This window comes from Phycodurus eques, chromosome 2 (assembly GCF_024500275.1).
Source record: "Phycodurus eques isolate BA_2022a chromosome 2, UOR_Pequ_1.1, whole genome shotgun sequence".
NCBI lineage: Eukaryota > Metazoa > Chordata > Actinopteri > Syngnathiformes > Syngnathidae > Phycodurus > Phycodurus eques.
The window spans coordinates 27992247-28011133 of NC_084526.1; the positions used below are offsets into that span (position 1 = coordinate 27992247).

Sequence of the window (18887 nt, forward strand, 5' to 3'; positions counted from 1 at the left end):
ATGGGGTGGGGTGGAATATCAACAAGGTCCTGCACCAGCTGACGAGCATCCCATTAGCATCTCTTACAGTGTCCAGGCCACATCACCGCCCCAAACAGAACCACCAGTCTTTTAAGCTATAGAGCCAAGGGGATTGCCTTTTTAGGAGTCATCCGATTCCCATGAACATACCACGGCCAGCATAAAGAAGCTGTGGATGATAACATGACACCTTAATGCGAGTGGCCACCCTTGAAACAGAAGGTGCATTTTCTGTGCACAATAGACTTGTTACGGACGACTGGTGAAAAGCTAGAGGACAGCTGCGATAATGAGAAGCTGGTAAAGAAACAATGACAATAAGACTGCTGGCATTGGAGAACATTTTGTTGGAACTTTCGCAGTGATATTCCGCTTAGTTTTTCTCTAAGTCCTCTCTGGTGGTGGAGAAAAAGCTACGACTGAAAGGAGTTCAAAACTTAGATTTTTTTTTTTTTTGGGTAGGATCTTGTGGCCCTGATTGGTCAGGTGTTCCCATAACTGCTTAAAATCTGAACGATAAATTGCAGTACGATGGAGAAATTCAAGGCAGGTATGGTTCTGGGTGGTGCCGGCGATGCATTGGGCTTCAGAAAAGGCCACTGGGAAAGTTGCACGTCAGGCAGAAAGATCCAAGAAGAACTGGCCTCCCTGGGCGGTGTGAGAGTACTAAAACTGGGCCCCGATAACTGGCCGCTCAGTGATGCAACATTAATGCACATGACCACAGCAGAGGCACTCATTACAGGTACGTTTGGGATACAGGGATGAGTGTGATATACAGTTTATCATTTTGAGTACAACTTTATAGCACAAGCGCCAACCTTTTTTAACTGTAACACAATTGTTTGGTTATAAGTGGTTATTATTTTTGAAAGGAAACTGTTGTAAACCACCCACCATCCTTGCATCCTGTCACCAAAACCAAAATATAAGTACAGACTGTAATACAGTGTCTTTGTCCTCACCCGAATGTCATCTTAAGCCCCTGAAAGGATGGCAATAAATTTTCAGGACAGTGGAGTTCAAAATAGCATACAAAAGCTTAGCTCTCATTGAACAATAGCTGGTCAGACTCTGCTGGTCAGATTCTGCTGGTCAGACTCTGCTGGTAACAAGACTACTCATATGGTGATGACATCTTTTGAGATTAGGTTTCCCCATTTAGACACATCCTGGAATGCTAGCACATGCACATACGCACACACAGGTAAACATGCACAGCAGCCAGACTGAAAGATTAGACTGTATTAATGTCAGTGTTTCTCTTTTAATCTTCTGACCGGTGGGTGTTTAATTTAAAGGAGCAGAATTTTTTTTTTCATTGGAGTACTGACCGTATCTTGTAAAAATTCTATATTTTATACATTAATGCTAAGTATATCTCTCCTCATTGGATCAGTCAATTTAAAGGGGTGAAATAACTCAGAATTATGGTTGGTCCTTTTTCAAAAATGGGAGATTTGCTTGTGGATCCCATCTGACCTGATTGTCTGTGTTAGTGTCTCCACTTGCTTGAGGTATGCTTGTTCTAATCTGTTGGCTGTGTAGGCTGAGGCTAAACTTAGTCCCACTCAGAAACACTCGTCTCCTCTTGCGTGCCAATTATGAATGACTGAGAATAACTCTGTTTGTGTACATGCAGATTACTGGTGTCTGGAGGACCTTTACCGTGAGCTGGTGCGTCTCTATGTCGAAGCCATGGTGTCTCTCCAGGGTAGAAACCCTGATCCGGCTACAGTGGAAAGCTGTGTTCACCTCAAACCTCACAATTTTCTCCTCGCTTGGCATACGCCCTTCAATGAAAAAGGTCTGGTGATTGGGGATGCGTCTCTCTCGCTCTCTCTCTCTCTCAGTAAAATAAAAATTTCTATTCAGAAAAATGCTGAAATGCATTTGTCTGGACAGGGTCAGGGTACGGGGCAGCTGCTAAGGCCATGTGCGTGGGTATGAGATATTGGCAACCTGAGAGACTAGACAGCCTAGTAGAGGTCAGCATTGAAACTGGCAGGATGACCCACAATCATCCCACAGGTGATCTAGCCAAAAACTGATTTTTGTAGTGATAAACTTGAAAATATTTTTTGTATTATGTTCGATGTAAAATGTTACTGTTTCAATTCAAATTATTAAGTTGAAAATGACGAAGATATCTTCTGCCTTTTAGGTTTCCTGGGTTCCCTGACAACAGCACTGTTTGCATCCTATGCAATCCAGGGGAAACCAGTTGGGACTTGGGGCCGTGAGCTCATGAAAGTCATCCCTCGCGCTGAGGAGTACTGTAGGAAGACTATTCGGCATATGGCAGGTAGGATTTCTGTTCATGTGCAAAAGATTTAAGTTTCAAAACACACAGGATAGCATAATGACCCAATGAATGAACCGTAATTTCTCGTATATGCACTCAAATATAAAAAGCACCCCCAAAATCAGCGTCTTGCAGCTGGATTTTCCTTGTACCCTACACCCCCAACCCCAAAGTGCAGGTACTGTATCCATGTTCAAAAAATAAGTATTATCCGCATAGTAATTTGTATTTTATCAGGTTTTTCAAAGGAACTGGTAGTGAGAAAAGCACAACCGGTGCAACCCAGCAAAGAGGTGAGTGTAGTTATTGTGTTCTCCTCAGAGCCAGGGCCGTTCCTAGCCAATGTGGCGGCCTCGGCAAGATTTTGTATAGCGGCCCCCTTTAATTTATAAGATAAAATGCCACACAATTTAAAATACAAATAGTACATTTTCTTCATTTAAGATCATCACTGCTGAACAAATCATGTAGGCACCTTGTTGTTGCAATATCTAATGGGACAAACCAAAAGTAGCAACAACTTGACCTCTCTTTCTCCTATTTTCCCCCTTTGTTCTTCTTCCACGTGTCCTGGACAGTTTTGGTCGTTTTGACATGTTTCCAGAGTTCTGTGGGGTCACATCAATAAATTTGCCCCAAGCCCAACAGAGAGCGAGCAGTATACCAATCAGCCAGAGGAGGCAGTATTTGCTATTATCATATCCATCCATTTTCAACACCGCTTATCCTGGTTAGGGTCGCGGGACGCTGGAGCCTATCCCAGCTGACTTCGGGCGAAAGGCAGACTACACCCTGAACTGGTCGCCAGTCAGTCGCAGGGCACATATAGACACGGACAACCATTCGCACTCACATTCACAACGTCACTGAGTGGGAAATGAACCCACGCTGCCTGCACCAAAGTCAGGCAAGTGTACCACTACACCATCAGTGACGCTATTATCATATGTAATAATATTAATTGGGCATCTCTTTACATTTGAATCTGTTTTCCATGTTAAAAGTTAGTTGTCCAGTTATTGCAAATATGTGTAGCTTCCCCACTTGAGATGAATTCAGCGATGGAAGAGTTCATATGGATTTTACTCAATGACCAAGAAACATTTTCGTTTTGTCTCAATTTATTTTAGCATTCAGTAGTTTGACAGGGCGGCACGGTGGTTGACATGTTAAAGCGTCTGCCTCACAGTTCTGAGGACCGGGGTTCAATCCCTAGCCCCGCCTGTGTGGAGTTTGCATGTTCTCCCCGTGCCTGCGTGGGTTTTCTCAGGCTACTCCGGTTTCCTCCCACATCCCAAAAACATGCATGGTAGGTTAATTGACAACTCTAAATTACCCGTAGGTGTGAATGTGAGTGCGAATGGTTGTTTGTTTGTCTGTGCCCTGCGATTGGCTGGCAACCAGTTCAGGATGTACCCCGCCTCCTGCCTGATGATTGCTGGGACAGGCTCAAGCACGCCCGTGACCCTAGTGAGGAGAAGCGACTCAGAAAATGGATGGATGGATAGTTTGACAGTTCATCAAGTAGTTTCATCCCTTACATTTGTCTCTAGCAATGAGGTGCTTTAAGTGCATTGGCATATGCATTTGTCTTTAATATTGTAATGAACTGTTATGTGTGTTTATTGTTGTGTGTTGCAGTGCAGCCCTATGGGTGGCACAAGCCAGTGCAAATTGTAGGCCGGTCCCAAGCCCGGATAAATGCAGAGGGTTGCGTCAGGAAGGGCATCCGGCTTAAAACTTGGCCAAACAAATATGAGCGTTCATCTAAAGAATTCCATACTCAATCGGTCGTGGCCCTGGTTAACGGGCCACGACCGATTACAGGGCGCCGGTGGAAATTCAGCTACTGTGGGTCGAAGATGAAGGAGCGGTGGAAAGCGGGTTATTAGGCAGAAAGAGAAGAGCACAGAGCCTAGAAATGAATGTGTGGACTTTGAATGTTGGGACTATGACAGGAAAATCTCGGGAGTTGGTTGACATGCTGATTAGGAGAAAGGTTGATATATTGTGTATCCAGGAGACCAGGTGGAAAGGCAGTAAGGGTAGAAGTTCAGGGGCAGGGTTTAAATAATTTTACCATGGTGTAGATGGGAAGAGAAATGGAGTCGGGGTTATTTTAAAAGAAGAGCTGGGTAAGAAGTCTTGGAGGTGAAAAGAGTATCAGATCGCGTGGTGAGGCTGAAACTTGAAATTGAGGGTGTTATGTATTATGTGATTAGTGGCTATGTCCCACAGGTAGGATGTGACCTAGAAGTGAAAGAGAAGGAGGCAGGAGAGTACTTAGTGTATCTTCTGGCAGGAAAGGAGAGAAGGAGACTTGGCGGTGGAACCTCACAGTACAGGAAATCATACAAGGAAAAAGGTTAGCTAAGAAGAAGTGGGACACTGAGAGGAGCGACATTGTGTCTTTGTAGATCTCAAGACAGCCTATGAGAGAGTACCCAGAGAGGAACTGTGGTACTGCATGCGGAAGTCTGGAGTGACAGAAAAGTATGTTAGAATAATACAGGACATGTACGAGGGCAGCAGAACAGTGGTTAGGGTTAGACAGACGAATTTAAGGTGGAGGTGGGACTGCATCAGGGATCAGCCCTGAGCCCCTTCCTGTTTGCAGTGGTGATGGATAGGCTGACAGATGAGGTTAGACTGGAATCCCCGTGGACCATGATGTTTGCACATGATATTGTGATCTGCATTGAAAGCAGGGAGCAGGTGGAGGAACAATTAGAAAGATGGAGGCATGTAGCAACGGTGGAGGACGTTAAATACTTGGGCTCAACCGTCCAGAGCAATGGTGAGTGTGGTCAGGAAGTGAAGCAACTGGTCCAAGCAGGTTGGAACGGGTGGAGGAAGGTGTCAGGTGTGTTATGTGACAGAAGAGTCTCTGCTAGGATGAAGGCCAAAGTTTATAAAACAGTGGTGAGGCCAGCTATGATGTACGGATTAGAGACAGTGGCACAGAAGAGACAACAGGAAGCAGAGCTGGAGGTGACGGAAATGAAGATGTTGAGGTTCGCTCTTGGCGTGACCAGGTTGGATAAAATTAGAAATGAGCTCATCAGAGGGACAGCCAAGGTTCGATGTTTTGGAGACAAAGTTAGAGAGAGCAGAATTCGATGGTTTGGACAGGTCCAGAGGAGAAATAGTGAGTATATTGGTAGAAGGATGATGAGGATGGAGCTGCCAGGCAACACTTAGGAACACTTCAGAAAACCAATGTCAGTAAATACAGTTCTGCACTAAATCCGTAAGTGCAACTTGAAACTCTACTATGCAAAGCAAAAGCCATTTATCAACAACACACAGAAACGCCACCGGCTTCTCTGGGCCCGAGCTCATCTAAGATAAACTGATGCAAAGTGGAAAAGTGTTCTGTGGGCCGACGAGTCCACATTTCAAATTGTTTTTGGAAATTGTGGACGTCGTGTCCTCCGGGCTAAAGAGGAAAAGAACCATCCGGACTGTTATGGACGCAAAGTTCAAAACCCAGCATCTGTGATGGTATGGGGCTGTGTTAGTGCCAGTGGCATGGGTAACTTACACATCTGTGAAGGCACCATTAATGCTGAAAGGTACATACAGGTTTTGGAGAAACATATGCTGCCATCCAAGCAACGTCTTTTTCATGGACGCCCCTGCTTATTTCAGCAAGACAATTCCAAACCACATTCTGCACGTGTTACAACAGAGTGGCTTCGTAGTAAAAGAGCGCAGGTACTAGACTGACCTACCTGCAGTCCAGACCTGTCTCCCATTGAAAATGTGTGGCGCATTATTAAGCGTGAAATATGACAACGGAGACCCCAGACTGTTGGACAGCTGAAGCTGTACATCAAGCAAGAATGCGAACGAATTCCACCTACAAAGCTTCAACAATTAGTGTCCTCAGTTCCCAAACGTTTATTGAATGTTGTTAAAAGAAAAGGTGATGTAACACAGTGGTAAACATAACCGTGTCACAGCTTTTTGGAACGTGTTGCAGCCACAAAATTCTAAGTTAATGATTATTTGCTAAAAACAATAAAGTTTTTCAGTTTGAACATTACATATATTGTCTTCGTAGGTGTATTCAATTAAATATAGGTTGAACATGATTTGCAAATCATTGTATTCTGTTTTTGTTTAACACAACATCCCAACTTCATTGGAATTGGGGTTGTATTAATTAATTATCACTCCATTCTAATATAACTGTATTGAAGGTGAATTCCCCCTGCAAATAAAAAAAATAAAATAAATTCCCTCCCCCCCAAAAAGTTTTCTTTTCAAATGTTTTTAAATTATTATTTACACCGAATTGTTGGCACCCACTTGAGGCCGCAGCGCCCTTATCATTTGCTAACTCATCCCTATCGGCGGGCTGGTCCTGCTCCTACCCCACACAGTGCTAGTTGCGGTCATGGCAGCCGTTAAAGTCCGGTCGGGCAGTGGTCCCCAACCACCGGTCTGCGGACCGGTACTGGGCCGTGAAGCATTTGTTACTGGGCCGCAGAGAAAGAATGACCAATTTATATAATTTCTGTATTTCAATTACCGTGTCAATGGGTTTTGGTTTGAAAATTTACCAGATCTTCTCCGCCGCAACAGCTGCGTGTCTCAATTGACACGTCGAGACTGCACAGAACGCTTCCGTTTCCGGTTCCAGCTGGCTCGAACACTTCTTTCCGGTCCGAGCGGGCTGGCTAATGGTGGCAGAGCTTAAAGAACGAAATTATTTCATAAACTAATTCAGCTCATTACGTTAACTGAAAAGATTTGTTCTTTTAAACAAAACATTCGTGAACGAAACAACACTATATCAGGAGTCCGTTTGTCGCAACAGTTAACTCCTAAGTCCGCTCTGATACAGATACAGTCATAGGTCGCTGCTCGACACAGGTAGAACTACTTTTACAGTTAAAAGTCTCCTCTCATTGAGGAGCTACAGAACTGCAGTTTGGTCTGGCCGCCTACAACATCTCCGACCCCCACTCCTGCATCGCGCCAACAGTGGGCGCACCACGAACGGCGAAGGAGGAAGCAGAAGTGAGGCAAGCATGTGCGTGTGTGTATATGCACACACACGCACACAAACACGCGCACGCCACCACAGCCGGTCCGTGAGAAAAATGCAGACTCCTAACTGGTCCGCGGTGCAAATAAGGTTGGGGAACACTGCGGTAGGGTACTTGCGCGTGAGGGCTCCCCTCGGAGCCCACAGCATTAGATGAGTCGATTCGTTGGTGTATAGTCTACACTAGGCGTTATTTCACCACCTGGTGTTGTGCTGCAAGTCTGAAGAGGCTTACAGCTGTGACAGCTTGCCACAGGAGCTAGCGGCAGGAGTTATCTTCTATAGCGATGTGGAGTAGCTATCCAAGAACGGGTAACTTTCTTGAGCAACATGTTTAAAGGGAGCCAACTGGAGACAGGGTTGCGATGGAAAGTAGGCAGAATATATCAGATAAATAAGAAAAGATATGATATGATGACAGATATCATTACGCCCGATGAGATCGCTGTGTTTCTCGGTGAGCAGCTGGAATTATGTAATTAAATATCAATTTGTAACATTAGAGATTACATACCATATTGGAATTAAAGTACACATTTTTTCACAACCCCTACGTGCCATTATATGTAAATACAATGTGATTTCCCCCCCCCCCCCACCCCCATTTTCCTTGTACCTATGAATTGTACGCACCCTCGATTTGTAATGAATCCATCCATCCATTTTCTGAGCCACTTCTCCTCACTAGGGTCGCGGGCGTGCTGGAGCTTATCCCAGCTATCGGGCAGGAGGCGGGGTACACCCTGAACTGGTTTCCAGCCAATCGCAATTGTAATGAATCTTTTTGCAAAAAAAAAAGTGTATTATACTTTAGAAATTACTGTAGGCCTACATAAATTCTAATGAGTTCAGTTTACTTAAAGGTCCTCTTCTATCAGAATATTTTTTTTTCTCCGATATTATGTATAACATACAGTAGATCAAAATTAGTCTGTGACATGGTTTTAGGTTGACATTTACAGTATGCGGTTTGTCGATTAAATGCAAAAGTCAATAAACGGCATAAGGCTTGTATTTTAAATCGCTGACAGTGTGACATACAGTAGTTTTGACAAATAATATTCAAATACCTGCCCACTTCATGGTTGGTAACCACCCATTCAACTCAGCTGAACAGCAGTCTGAGCCATACAAATAGTCTATAAGTATACAGTACATATGTTGTGTTTTACAGCGATACATAACTGTATTGTTACAGTTACAAGATATTTAATGTTCAAACTGATTAACGTTATTGTTTTGTTTTGGGTTTTTTGCAAATATTCTCTCATTTTGATGCCTGCTAACACATTCCAAAAAAGCTTGGACACGGGCAACAGAAGACTGGGAAAGTTGAGAAATGCTTTAAAAAACAACAACAACAACACTTGTTTGGAACATTCCACAGCTGAACATGATTGGGTATAAAAATAGCATCCCTTGAAAGGCTCAATTGTTCACAAGTAAGGATGGGGTGAGGTTGACCACTTTGCTAACAACTGCGTGAGCAAATAGTCCAACAGTTTAAGAACGTTTCTCAACATAAGAAATTTAGGGACTTCATCATCTACTGAACTGGTCGGCAGTCAGTCGCAGGGCACATATGGACACGGACAACCATTCGCGCTCATATTCACACCGTCACTGAGTGGGAACTGAACCCACGCTGGCCGCACCAAAGTCAGGCGAATGTACCACGACACCCAAATGAAACAAAGAAATTCTCTAAAAAAATAAATGTATGTTCTGCATGGCTTTTGGATTGTCCCAATTTAGTGCATCCTCTTTGATAATGCAGCATGGGCTGTGTGAATGGAAAATCTTGCAGTACAAGCGTGAAGAAAAAATTACTTCTTCTTCTGCGCCATCTTCATTTACGGCAATTTAGTTCCATGAGGGGTATTATCCCCATCTACTGTTTATTATTCCATCTGCCAACTAAAAATTTCTGAGTAAAGTAAAGGCCTTTTCATACTGCACTTAAAAGGTCCCCGCAGCAAAGCGCAAGGACAACGACAAGCCAATGCGGACGATGCCCATATTAAGAAGTCCTGTGAGGCAGCCTACAAGGAAGTCGGGAGGCATTCCCCACTGAATGGACCACAACTCAGCAGTATTAATTTGTCATTGTTGCAAAAGAAAGCCCTAACTTAGCTTATTTTACGGAGGAGGAGGTGACACAGCAGCAAAAAAAAGGCAATCGGTGTATCCCATACTAATCTCATGGCAGGATCTCGGAGTTTAAGCTTGTTTGTGAGCTTTAATTTTACAAAGAGCGCTTCAAGCTGTATTTCAGGCTGAGCAGGGAGCTCTGAAAGGGAGTTTGAAAGCCTCCTGCACAGACGTCGCAGTATATTATTTTTCTATTGTTCCAAAAATCAGGATAGTGGGACACTGCAATCATTATGACTTCCTCCATTTCCCTCTTGCCCTTTACAGTACAATTCCACCAAAATAGCACTCAGAAATCCCGCCAGCTTCTGTCCTATTGGAGGGGGTTTCTGCCATCACCGCGCTGCCGCTCCACAATGGAACATTTTTCTATTCGAGGGGATGCCGCGTCGCATCAGCCTCCCTCTGCACTTGCCGCGTCATACCGCGACGCGGCATTCATTGCTGCAACCCCCTCAGCACATACACGATGAATTGGAAAGTCGGCGGCGGCTTGTGTGTTGCCAAGTGGAGTGTGAAGAGGCCCTAAGTTAACTTGAACAATACCATTTCCGTGAGCTAGAGCCTTAATTGACAACTCTAAATTTCCCATAGGTGTGAATGTGAGTGTGAATGGTTGTTTGTTTGTATGTGCCCTGCGATTTGCTGGCAACCAGTTCAGGGTGTACCCCGCCTCCTGCCCGATGATAGCTGGGATAGGCTCCAGCATGCCCGTGCCCCTAGTGAGGAGAAGCGGTGCAGAAAATGGATGGGTGGATGAGCTAGAGCCACTTTTATGTTCACAACACTTAACCACTGATAGTAATCTCATCATTTTGGCTAAAATATAGTAAACTTACTTTGCTATTTCTGGTAAAGTGTTCTATTCACTTTTACAGTGTGGGTCCGTTATTGAAAACCTGTTGAAGTTCAGTATGCATGCACATGTTCAGGGGAAAAGGATAACTCTAATAGACTATACTTTGTGGGTGTTTATTCTACGTGTCTCTACAGAATATCAGGAAAACTGGTTCTACTTTGAGGCCAAGTGGCAATTTTACTTGGAAGAAAGGGAACTAGAAAAAGAAGGTCAGAATAAACCATTGTTTGATAATCGCTATGATGCTGAAGACACAGATAAGGTAAGTCCTTTTTTTCAGTAGAGCTTAACTTCAGAATACAGTTATGAGTTATGAATATTACCTTAGTACTCTGCATTTTTGTTGGTACAGATGTACAAGCGATGGAGTTCAGAAGGCCGCGCGGGACGGAGGGGACATGATGCCCCTATGATAGCCTATGATGCCCTTCTGATTGCAGTAAATGACTGGGCTGAACTATGCAGAAGAGCCATGTTTCATGGAGGTAAGATGTCAAGACATTTTAAGAAGAGTAGATTCTAAAGAAGACCTGCTCACTGAGACTTGTGTGTTATTTTAGGGGAGAGTGAAGCCACAGGCCTAATCGCTGGTTGCCTCTATGGCCTTATGTACGGTCTAAGCCAAGTTCCCTCAAGCCTGTACCAGGATTTAGACAAAAGGGAACGTTTGGAGGAACTGGGGGAGGCGCTTTACAAAGCAGCATCAGCAGAGAAGTGCATAGACAAGTAAAACTGCACTTCACAAGCCGAATGCCTATCAAAGGAATTGCACGACCCAAAGACCCCTCATCCCTGCACTGTCTTGTACCAGATTCTTCCTAATGTAACATATCCTCTCTTCACCCTTTCTTTCAATTCTCCCTGATTTTGCTATCCATCAACCACCTATCTGCAACAAATCACAAAAAACATGAAAGGTTAGACTATTGTGTTGTCAACACTTGTCCAATTAACTAATCAGCATCTATAAAGTATATCTCATATTACATAGAATGGTTTGTAATATGTATGGATGGGATTGTGTTTCATTGCTGTGGGAAGAAGCAAACTTTTGTAACCTTTAACTACAATACAGCAACCTAAGGATAACTGCAACGTTAATTCCCCTTTAAATGCTAACCTCTATTTAAGCCCACTGAAACGGCCATTTTCTCTCGATCAATGATCAAGTTCAACAGTGTGATGCATTCATAATCTTATTATTACCTTGTACATATTACATCATTAATATTATGTCTAAAAGCTCTGAATGACATATACATTTGAGATGAACCTATCCAAAAGTAGCTTGTCATTGCCCAGTGCATTCAATTCTGTCATGAAATAATTTGTCCACAACAGCGATGTGTAATTTCATGGCACTCATGTTTCCAGAAGCTGTGATTGTGATTTGAACTGTGAGAAACGTATCAGTTATAGCATATGAATTAACCATAACATAACAATGATTAAACTGTACTTAGCTATATAAAGCCCCTGACTCCTTTTCCCTTGACAACTCTGAATAATAATGTTGATGTTTTCTCCTATTTTAATTTTATTCTACCCAAATTATCCTATTGTGCAATGAACTAATCAGTGCTGCCTAATTAATGAAAAGCTGGCTGATAGGCACAACAAGTACTCTATTATTTTTCCCTTTAAATTCTTTTCAATATAGAATTGTTAAAACTTTTTAGATTTATGTTTTATGCTTGCATCTGAAATATGGTTGCGTGCTACTGGTATACTAAAAAATGAATAGATTTCATTGAAAAGTGTATAGCTTCAGTTTGATGAATTTACATACTTTTTACTGTAATGCATATTCAGATCATTTTGTGATTTTTGTAGCTTCAGTTTGACCAAAGGAAAATAATAATTATATTTTGTTTGACACTTGTTAAATCACCAGAGACAAGAAAACTTCATTCATGTCACGAGTACTGCACTTAGTTAACAAGTTGTTGGAAGCTGCATCTCTGTTTCTACCATACAAAATTTAAATGCACAGTTAGGGCGCTATCCTATTTTTTGTTTTTTAAACATAGATGACTTCATAGTTGTGTTCTATTTGCCAATTTGGACGTAGTCATGTGGATTAAGTTTTGCATATCCTCTATTCTCTATAGACCAGATTCTCAGAAAGCCTGTATCAGCCCTGATGCCAGTATGTTGAGGAAGTTGCTAAGAGATCGTGACTGTCATCCAGTTCTCCGAGGGATTCTGGAGAGTCTCCTGCATTACCTGACACAGGACCTATCCAACAGGACCACCAGAACCCAAGATGTGGATGAGCTAGTTTTCACTTCTCTTGAGAGAAAAAGGGATTGTCCTTCTCAGAGAATTCCGACTTTAGTTAAACAGACTGAGCTTAAAACAAGCCACACGCCAGTGGTACAGGCCCTTGTTAAAATGACCAAAAGTAAGACTTCTAAAAACAATTCTAATATCCCAGAAAAAATTTTTTTGTGGACGACAAAAAGGGATTTGTCAAAGAATGTGTGGAGGAGATGAAACAATAGAAGACGCAACACCCCGGCGTCTTACCTCATTCCGGCTGCTCCAGTCCAAATTCATAAGGTCCACCCCCAAACCCCCTCTAACAAACAGAAGGGAGGTAGGAACTCTGTCATCCAGCAGAGGAATGGCAGGTGCACAGAATCACAAGCAAGATGGTGGACATGCAATGTGCATAAGTAGCAAAGAAAGAAGAGAGCACAACTTGAAGAGAGGCAGCAGTGTAAAAGATATAGTAGCCAAGTTCGCCATGACTGAGCAGAAGGAAATGGGATTGAAGATGTCAAAACAGTCAATAAACTCAAGACAAATTGGAAAAGGGATCATTCTGTCCTCCTTAATGGAGATGTTTGAGGACATGGCCATTGTGTCAAAGAGGATCAAATCAAAATGTTCAAATGAGAGACCTCCTGGAACAGTGAGAGTAAAACAGCATGTTGCTTGGTGTGAAAGAGAGCACAAAACAGCAGTGGATGCAATTGCTCACCAACAAATCCAGTGTAAAAATGTCAAATCGGAAAGTGCAAGTAAGTGGTTGAAACCAAATCAGAGAGCAGACGAGGGGCAACAAAAGCCTGAGGAGAAGGTACACCTGAACTTGAAAGTAGGGCAAATGCAGCCACATGTGGCTGACAACAGTTTTAATTTATTACACAACACGAGAGGTGATGCACAATGCTGGAGTTCTGGTGAAATAGACTGTACAGGTGTAGAAAATATTTGTACCACAGCAAAGTTGAACTATGCTAGTCAAGAGACAATCCACTTTCGATCTGTAACACATTGGTCCCTCCCTCGGCCCTGCAGACTTGTCCCACACAGAAATGCCCCACTGAAGTGCCATATGACAGTTGTGCTGCCACGCTCCATCCTATGGTCCACATATAGGAATTCTTCTCCTAAACAATACTTTAAGACCCATAAACATGAAGCTTCAGCTAGCCCAGACATGAAAAACAACTCGCATTCTGGGAGACTCTCCACTGGTACAGACTATAACTTGATGGGTAAAGAACTGATTGCTGATCCAAATCGACACAGAGATGTAGCTAATCAAAGAGGACTGCCCCATTACATCATACCAAACATTTGTAGATTTGATGCTCAACACAATGATGAGATTATGTATGCCTCCTGTCAATCAGCACTGCACTCAGAGACTGCTTTGGCTAAAATGTTGACTTCACCATCTAACTCTTCTACAAATGCTTTTGGAGCTGGAGTGATGATGAAGGGAACTTTTCAGGATTCATGTCGGCTTGACATGAAGGTACACCGACTTCATGCAGCAACAGAAAATAAAACAGAAAGAACATTTCAGCTAAAACAGGAGCAGGATAAAGAAGTTAAAGGAGACAGAGTAACAGAAGAAATTATATATACACAAGTAGCACAGAGTTGTCAACCATTTGATACCACTCTCAGTGTGCTAGTGTCACCTGCTCAAATTCAATTACCGATGACCAACAAAACTCAGAGACCAAAGTATACGTCAATAAACTATGGAGACCCATCTGTCAAACAAACATATAAACCCAAAGTCATACGGTTTACTGATACCTTTACTTTCTAGATTGGTGAAAATTATACATACGTCAAATTATAGGCTTTTTATTTGTTTATTTAATACTACTTTGTTTTGATGACTTGCGGTAAGGCAACTGAATAAGAAAAACAATAACATGACTTATTTTCAAATAATCATAAAAAAAATACTTCCTTTTCGTAATTAAAAAAATAGCAATTGAAATTTTCTTTACCATTTTTTTCTATTTGTCATATCCCCTAGCCGTCAATTTGAATGTGACTTTCAACTTATGTTTGTGTGTAGCCTGTGAGCTGTGTGATCATTAAATAAAATCATTAAATTGTATTTTAAAGATCAAGTTATTGAAATAATTGTTGTCATTGATGATTTTTTTTGTTTGGTGTATTGTTTAATTAAAACTCAAAACCTTGAGATCCAATTAAAAAAAAAAAAAAAAAAAATCACACGCAGTGAAAGCACTGCAAACAGTTTTATTTTGAATTTTTTTAAATCTACATAAAATCAGCAATACTATGCAATTTTTGCAAATGAGAAATAAAAATTCATAAAGAATTTTCATGCATGCCAGACCCCACAAAATTAACTTTCACTGCAACTTTTGACAGCATACTATACAGTATACAAAAAAAAGTGTATATGTCCCCAATTTTGACAAACAAGACAAAGACAAACAATCATTCACACTCACGTGCACAAAAATCTATGGGCAATTTAGAGTCCTCAGTTAACCTGCATGGTAGGTTAACTGAGGACTCCTCTCACATTGCAAAAACTGAGGACTCTGTTTCGTGAAATATCATTAAAATTATTTTATTCATAAATATTATTCTATCAAATTAAAAAAACAGTTGGTCCTCCGTTTATGATGTTACCGACATACAATTTTTGAGGTTATGAATGACGTGCAATGAACTACTTCAGAGATTTGTGAACAATACTTGAGGAATGGGCCTTTTGTGTGCATAGAAAAAGTATTATATCTCTGAATTCAGTTCATAAAAATAGGAGCAAAATAAAAAAAAAAAGTTTTTTTCTTTATGACCATGTAGATTCTCAGTTATTCAGGTTGGGGTAATCCGTAAAGGTTGAAGCGAGGCAACTGGACTCTTCCGGTTTTTAAATTAGTTTGTGTTTTGTTCTTGTTTTATGAAAATGAATTACAAAAATTAAAGTCAAAAATGACTTTTATGCTGATAGAAGCAACATGAAAAGATTTCCCCAAAATTTCAGTCAATCAAAATGCAGAGTCTGATTGAAATGCCCACTTTAATCTGAATAAAACAAACCAAGAATTTTGAAAATCGCATGATGGGTTCTGGAGAAATTGCTTTTTCATGTCAGAAAAAAATTTCCTTTTCAGGGAACTGTTTTTTTTTTGTGTGTGTGAATTTATTTTAGAGGTGGAGGATTTTAGAGGTGTGTGAAGTGCTGATTAAATTTTATATTTTTATTTTTGAAAAAAGAAAATTCCACAACGATGGTGGGCAACTTGTTGTTGTTGCTACTAATAGCCTTGATGCCTCACAGTATTTACTTACAGTCCACCTGAGGTCCAGGCACTGAAAAGGGCAACAACACTGCCTTCATTTGGAGAGCATATTAGCTCTGTGATTTGCTCTTCTCTTTCTGCCGAAAGTGGGTTCTTCTGCAGAAAGAGAAGAGGAAAGCACAGAGCCGAGAACTGAATGTGGGGACTTTGAATGTTGGGACTATGACAGGAACATCTCAGAAGTTCATTGACATGATGATTAGGAGAAAGGTTGATATATTGTGTGTCCAGGAGACCAGGTGGAAAGGCAGTAAGGCTAGAAGTTTGGGGGTTTAAATAATTTTACCATGGTTTAGATGGGAAGAGAAATGGAGTTGGGGTTATTTTAAAAGAAGAGTTGGCTAAGAATGTCTTTGCGGCGAAAAGAGTATCAGATCGAGTGATGAGGCTGAAACTTGAAATTGAGGATATTTTATATAATGTGATTAGTGGCTATGCCCCACAGGTAGGATGTGACCTAGAGTTGAAATAGAAATTCTGGAAGGAGCTAGACGAAGTAGTTCTGAGCATCCCAGACAGAGAGAGAGTCGTGATTGGTGCAGATTGTAATGGACATGTTGGTGAAGGAAATAGGGGTGATGAAGAAGTAATGGGTAAGTACGGCATCCATAAAAGGAACTTGGAGGGACAGATGGTGGTAGACTTTGCGAAAATGATGTAAAAGGCTGTCGTGAACACTTTTTTTCCCAGAAGAGGCGGGAACATAGGGTGACCTACAAAAGCGGAGGTAGAAGCACAAAGGTGGATTACATCTTGTGCAGACGATGTAATCTGAAGGAGGTTACCGACTGTAAAGTAGTGGTAGGGGAGAGTGTGGCTAGACAGCATAGGATGGTGGTGTGTAAAATGACTGGTGGTGGGGAGGAAGATTAGGAAGACAAAGGCAGAGCAAAGAACCATGTGGTGGAAGCTGAGACAGGACGAGTGTTGTACAGCTTTTCGGGAAGAGGTGAGACAGGCTCTCGGTGGACAGGAGAAGAAGATTCCAGAAGACTGGACCAGTGCAGCCAAGGTGATCAGAGAGGCAGGCAGGAGAGTCCTTAGTGTATCTTCTGGCAGGAAAGGCGAGAAGGAGACTTGGTGGTGGAACCTCACAGTACAGGAAATCATACAAGGAAAAAGGTTAGCAAAGAAGAAGTGGGACACTGAGAGGACCAAGGAGAGGCGAAAGGAATACATTGAGATGCTGCATAGGGCAAAGGTAGAGGTGGCAAAGGCCAAATAAGAGGCATATGATGATATGTATGCCAGGTTGGACACTAAAGAAGAAGAAAAGGATCTATACAGGTTGGCCAGACAGAGGGATAGAAATGGGAAGGATGGAAAAGTGTGCTGGTTCCCATTTTTAAGAACAAGGGTGATGTGCAGAGCTGTGGGAACTATAGTGGAATAAAGTTGATGAGTAACACAATGAAGTTATAGGGAAGAGTAGTGGAGCTAGATACAGGACAGAAGTGAGTATTTTCGAGCTACAGTGTGGTTTCATACCTAGAATGAGTACCACAGATGCATTATTTGCCTTGAGGATGTTGATGGAAAAGTACAGAGAAGGTCAGAGGGAGCTACATTGTGTCTTTGTAGATCTAGAGAAGCCTATGACAGAGTACCCAGAGAGGAACTGTGGTACTGCATGCGGAGGTCTGGAGTGGCAGAGAAGTATGTTAGAATAATACAAGGACATGTACGAGGGAAGCAGAACAGTGGTGAGGTGTGCTGTAGGTGTGACAGACGAATTTAAGGTGGCGGTGGGGCTGCATCAGGGATCAGCCCTGAGCCCCTTCCTGTTTGCAGTGGTGATGGATAGGCTGACAGATGAGGTTAGACTGGAATCCCCGTGGACCATGATGTTTGCAGAAGACATTGTGATCTGTAGTGAAAGCATGGAGAAGGTGGAGGAACAGTTAGAAAGATGGAGGCATGCACTGGAAAGCAAAGAAATGAAGATGAGCCAAAGTAAGACAGAATATATGTGCATGAATGAGAGGGGTGGTGGGTGAAGAGTGAGGCTACAGGGAGAAGAGATAGCAAGGGTGGAGGACTTTAAATACTTGGGGTCAACCATCCAGAACAATGGTGAGTGTGGTCAGGAAGTAAAGAAACGCGTCCAAGCAGGTTGGAACGGGTGGAGGAAGGTGTCAGGTGTGTTATGTGACAGAAGAGTCTCTGCTAGGATGAAGGGCAAAGTTTATAAAACTGGTGAGGCCAGCCATGATGCACGGATTAGAGACAGTGGCACTGAAGAGACAACGGGAAGCAGAGCTGGAGGTGGCAGAAATGAAGTTGTTGAGGTTCGCTCTCGGAGTGACTAGGTGGGATACAATTTGAAATTAGCTCATCGGAGTGACAGCCAAGGTTCGATGTTTTGGAGACAAAGTTAGAGAGAGCAGAATTCGATGGTTTGGACACATCCAGAGGAGAAATAGTGAGTATATTGGTAGAAGGGTGATGAGGATGGAGCTGCCAGGCAAGAGAGCTAAAGGAAGACCAAAGAGAAGGTTGATTGATGTCGTGAGGGCAGTTGGTGTTCGAGTGGAGGATGCAGGAGATCGGCTTACATGGAAAAGGATGAGGTGCTGTGGCGACCGGGACAAACCGAAAGGAAAATAAGAAGATTAAAAGAATCAAATACCATTATGAAGATCATTACTCCAGAGATTATGTGAGTTCAGAGTGTGTAACTGATATTAATATGAAGTGTGATGCTTTAAAATTTTGTTGTTTTTGGTTTTAAAGCCACACACAGCGAGTGTATCATCACGTTAAAAGAGGCAATTCATGCCGTACTAATTAACTAAAGGCAATGTTAGCATCTAGAGTAAAATAAGCAGCTACTAACTTGTTGACACGGACTAAAGTGACAGCATTGATAATGTTGGGAGACAGTTTAGGATGTTACCT

General features: G+C 42.2%; 1 protein-coding gene across 1 annotated transcript; it reads left to right on the forward strand.

Moving 5' to 3' along the window:
* The first annotated feature begins 489 nt into the window (after positions 1–489).
* Positions 490–11956, forward strand: adprhl1 (ADP-ribosylhydrolase like 1). Its single transcript, XM_061702492.1, has 7 exons — positions 490–766; positions 1664–1828; positions 1927–2052; positions 2186–2326; positions 10527–10654; positions 10745–10877; positions 10953–11956. The coding sequence occupies exons 1-7, from the start codon at positions 553–555 to the stop codon at positions 11120–11122; spliced, it is 1077 nt and encodes a 358-aa protein (XP_061558476.1). The 5' UTR covers positions 490–552; the 3' UTR covers positions 11123–11956.
* Positions 11957–18887: the final 6931 nt, after the last annotated feature.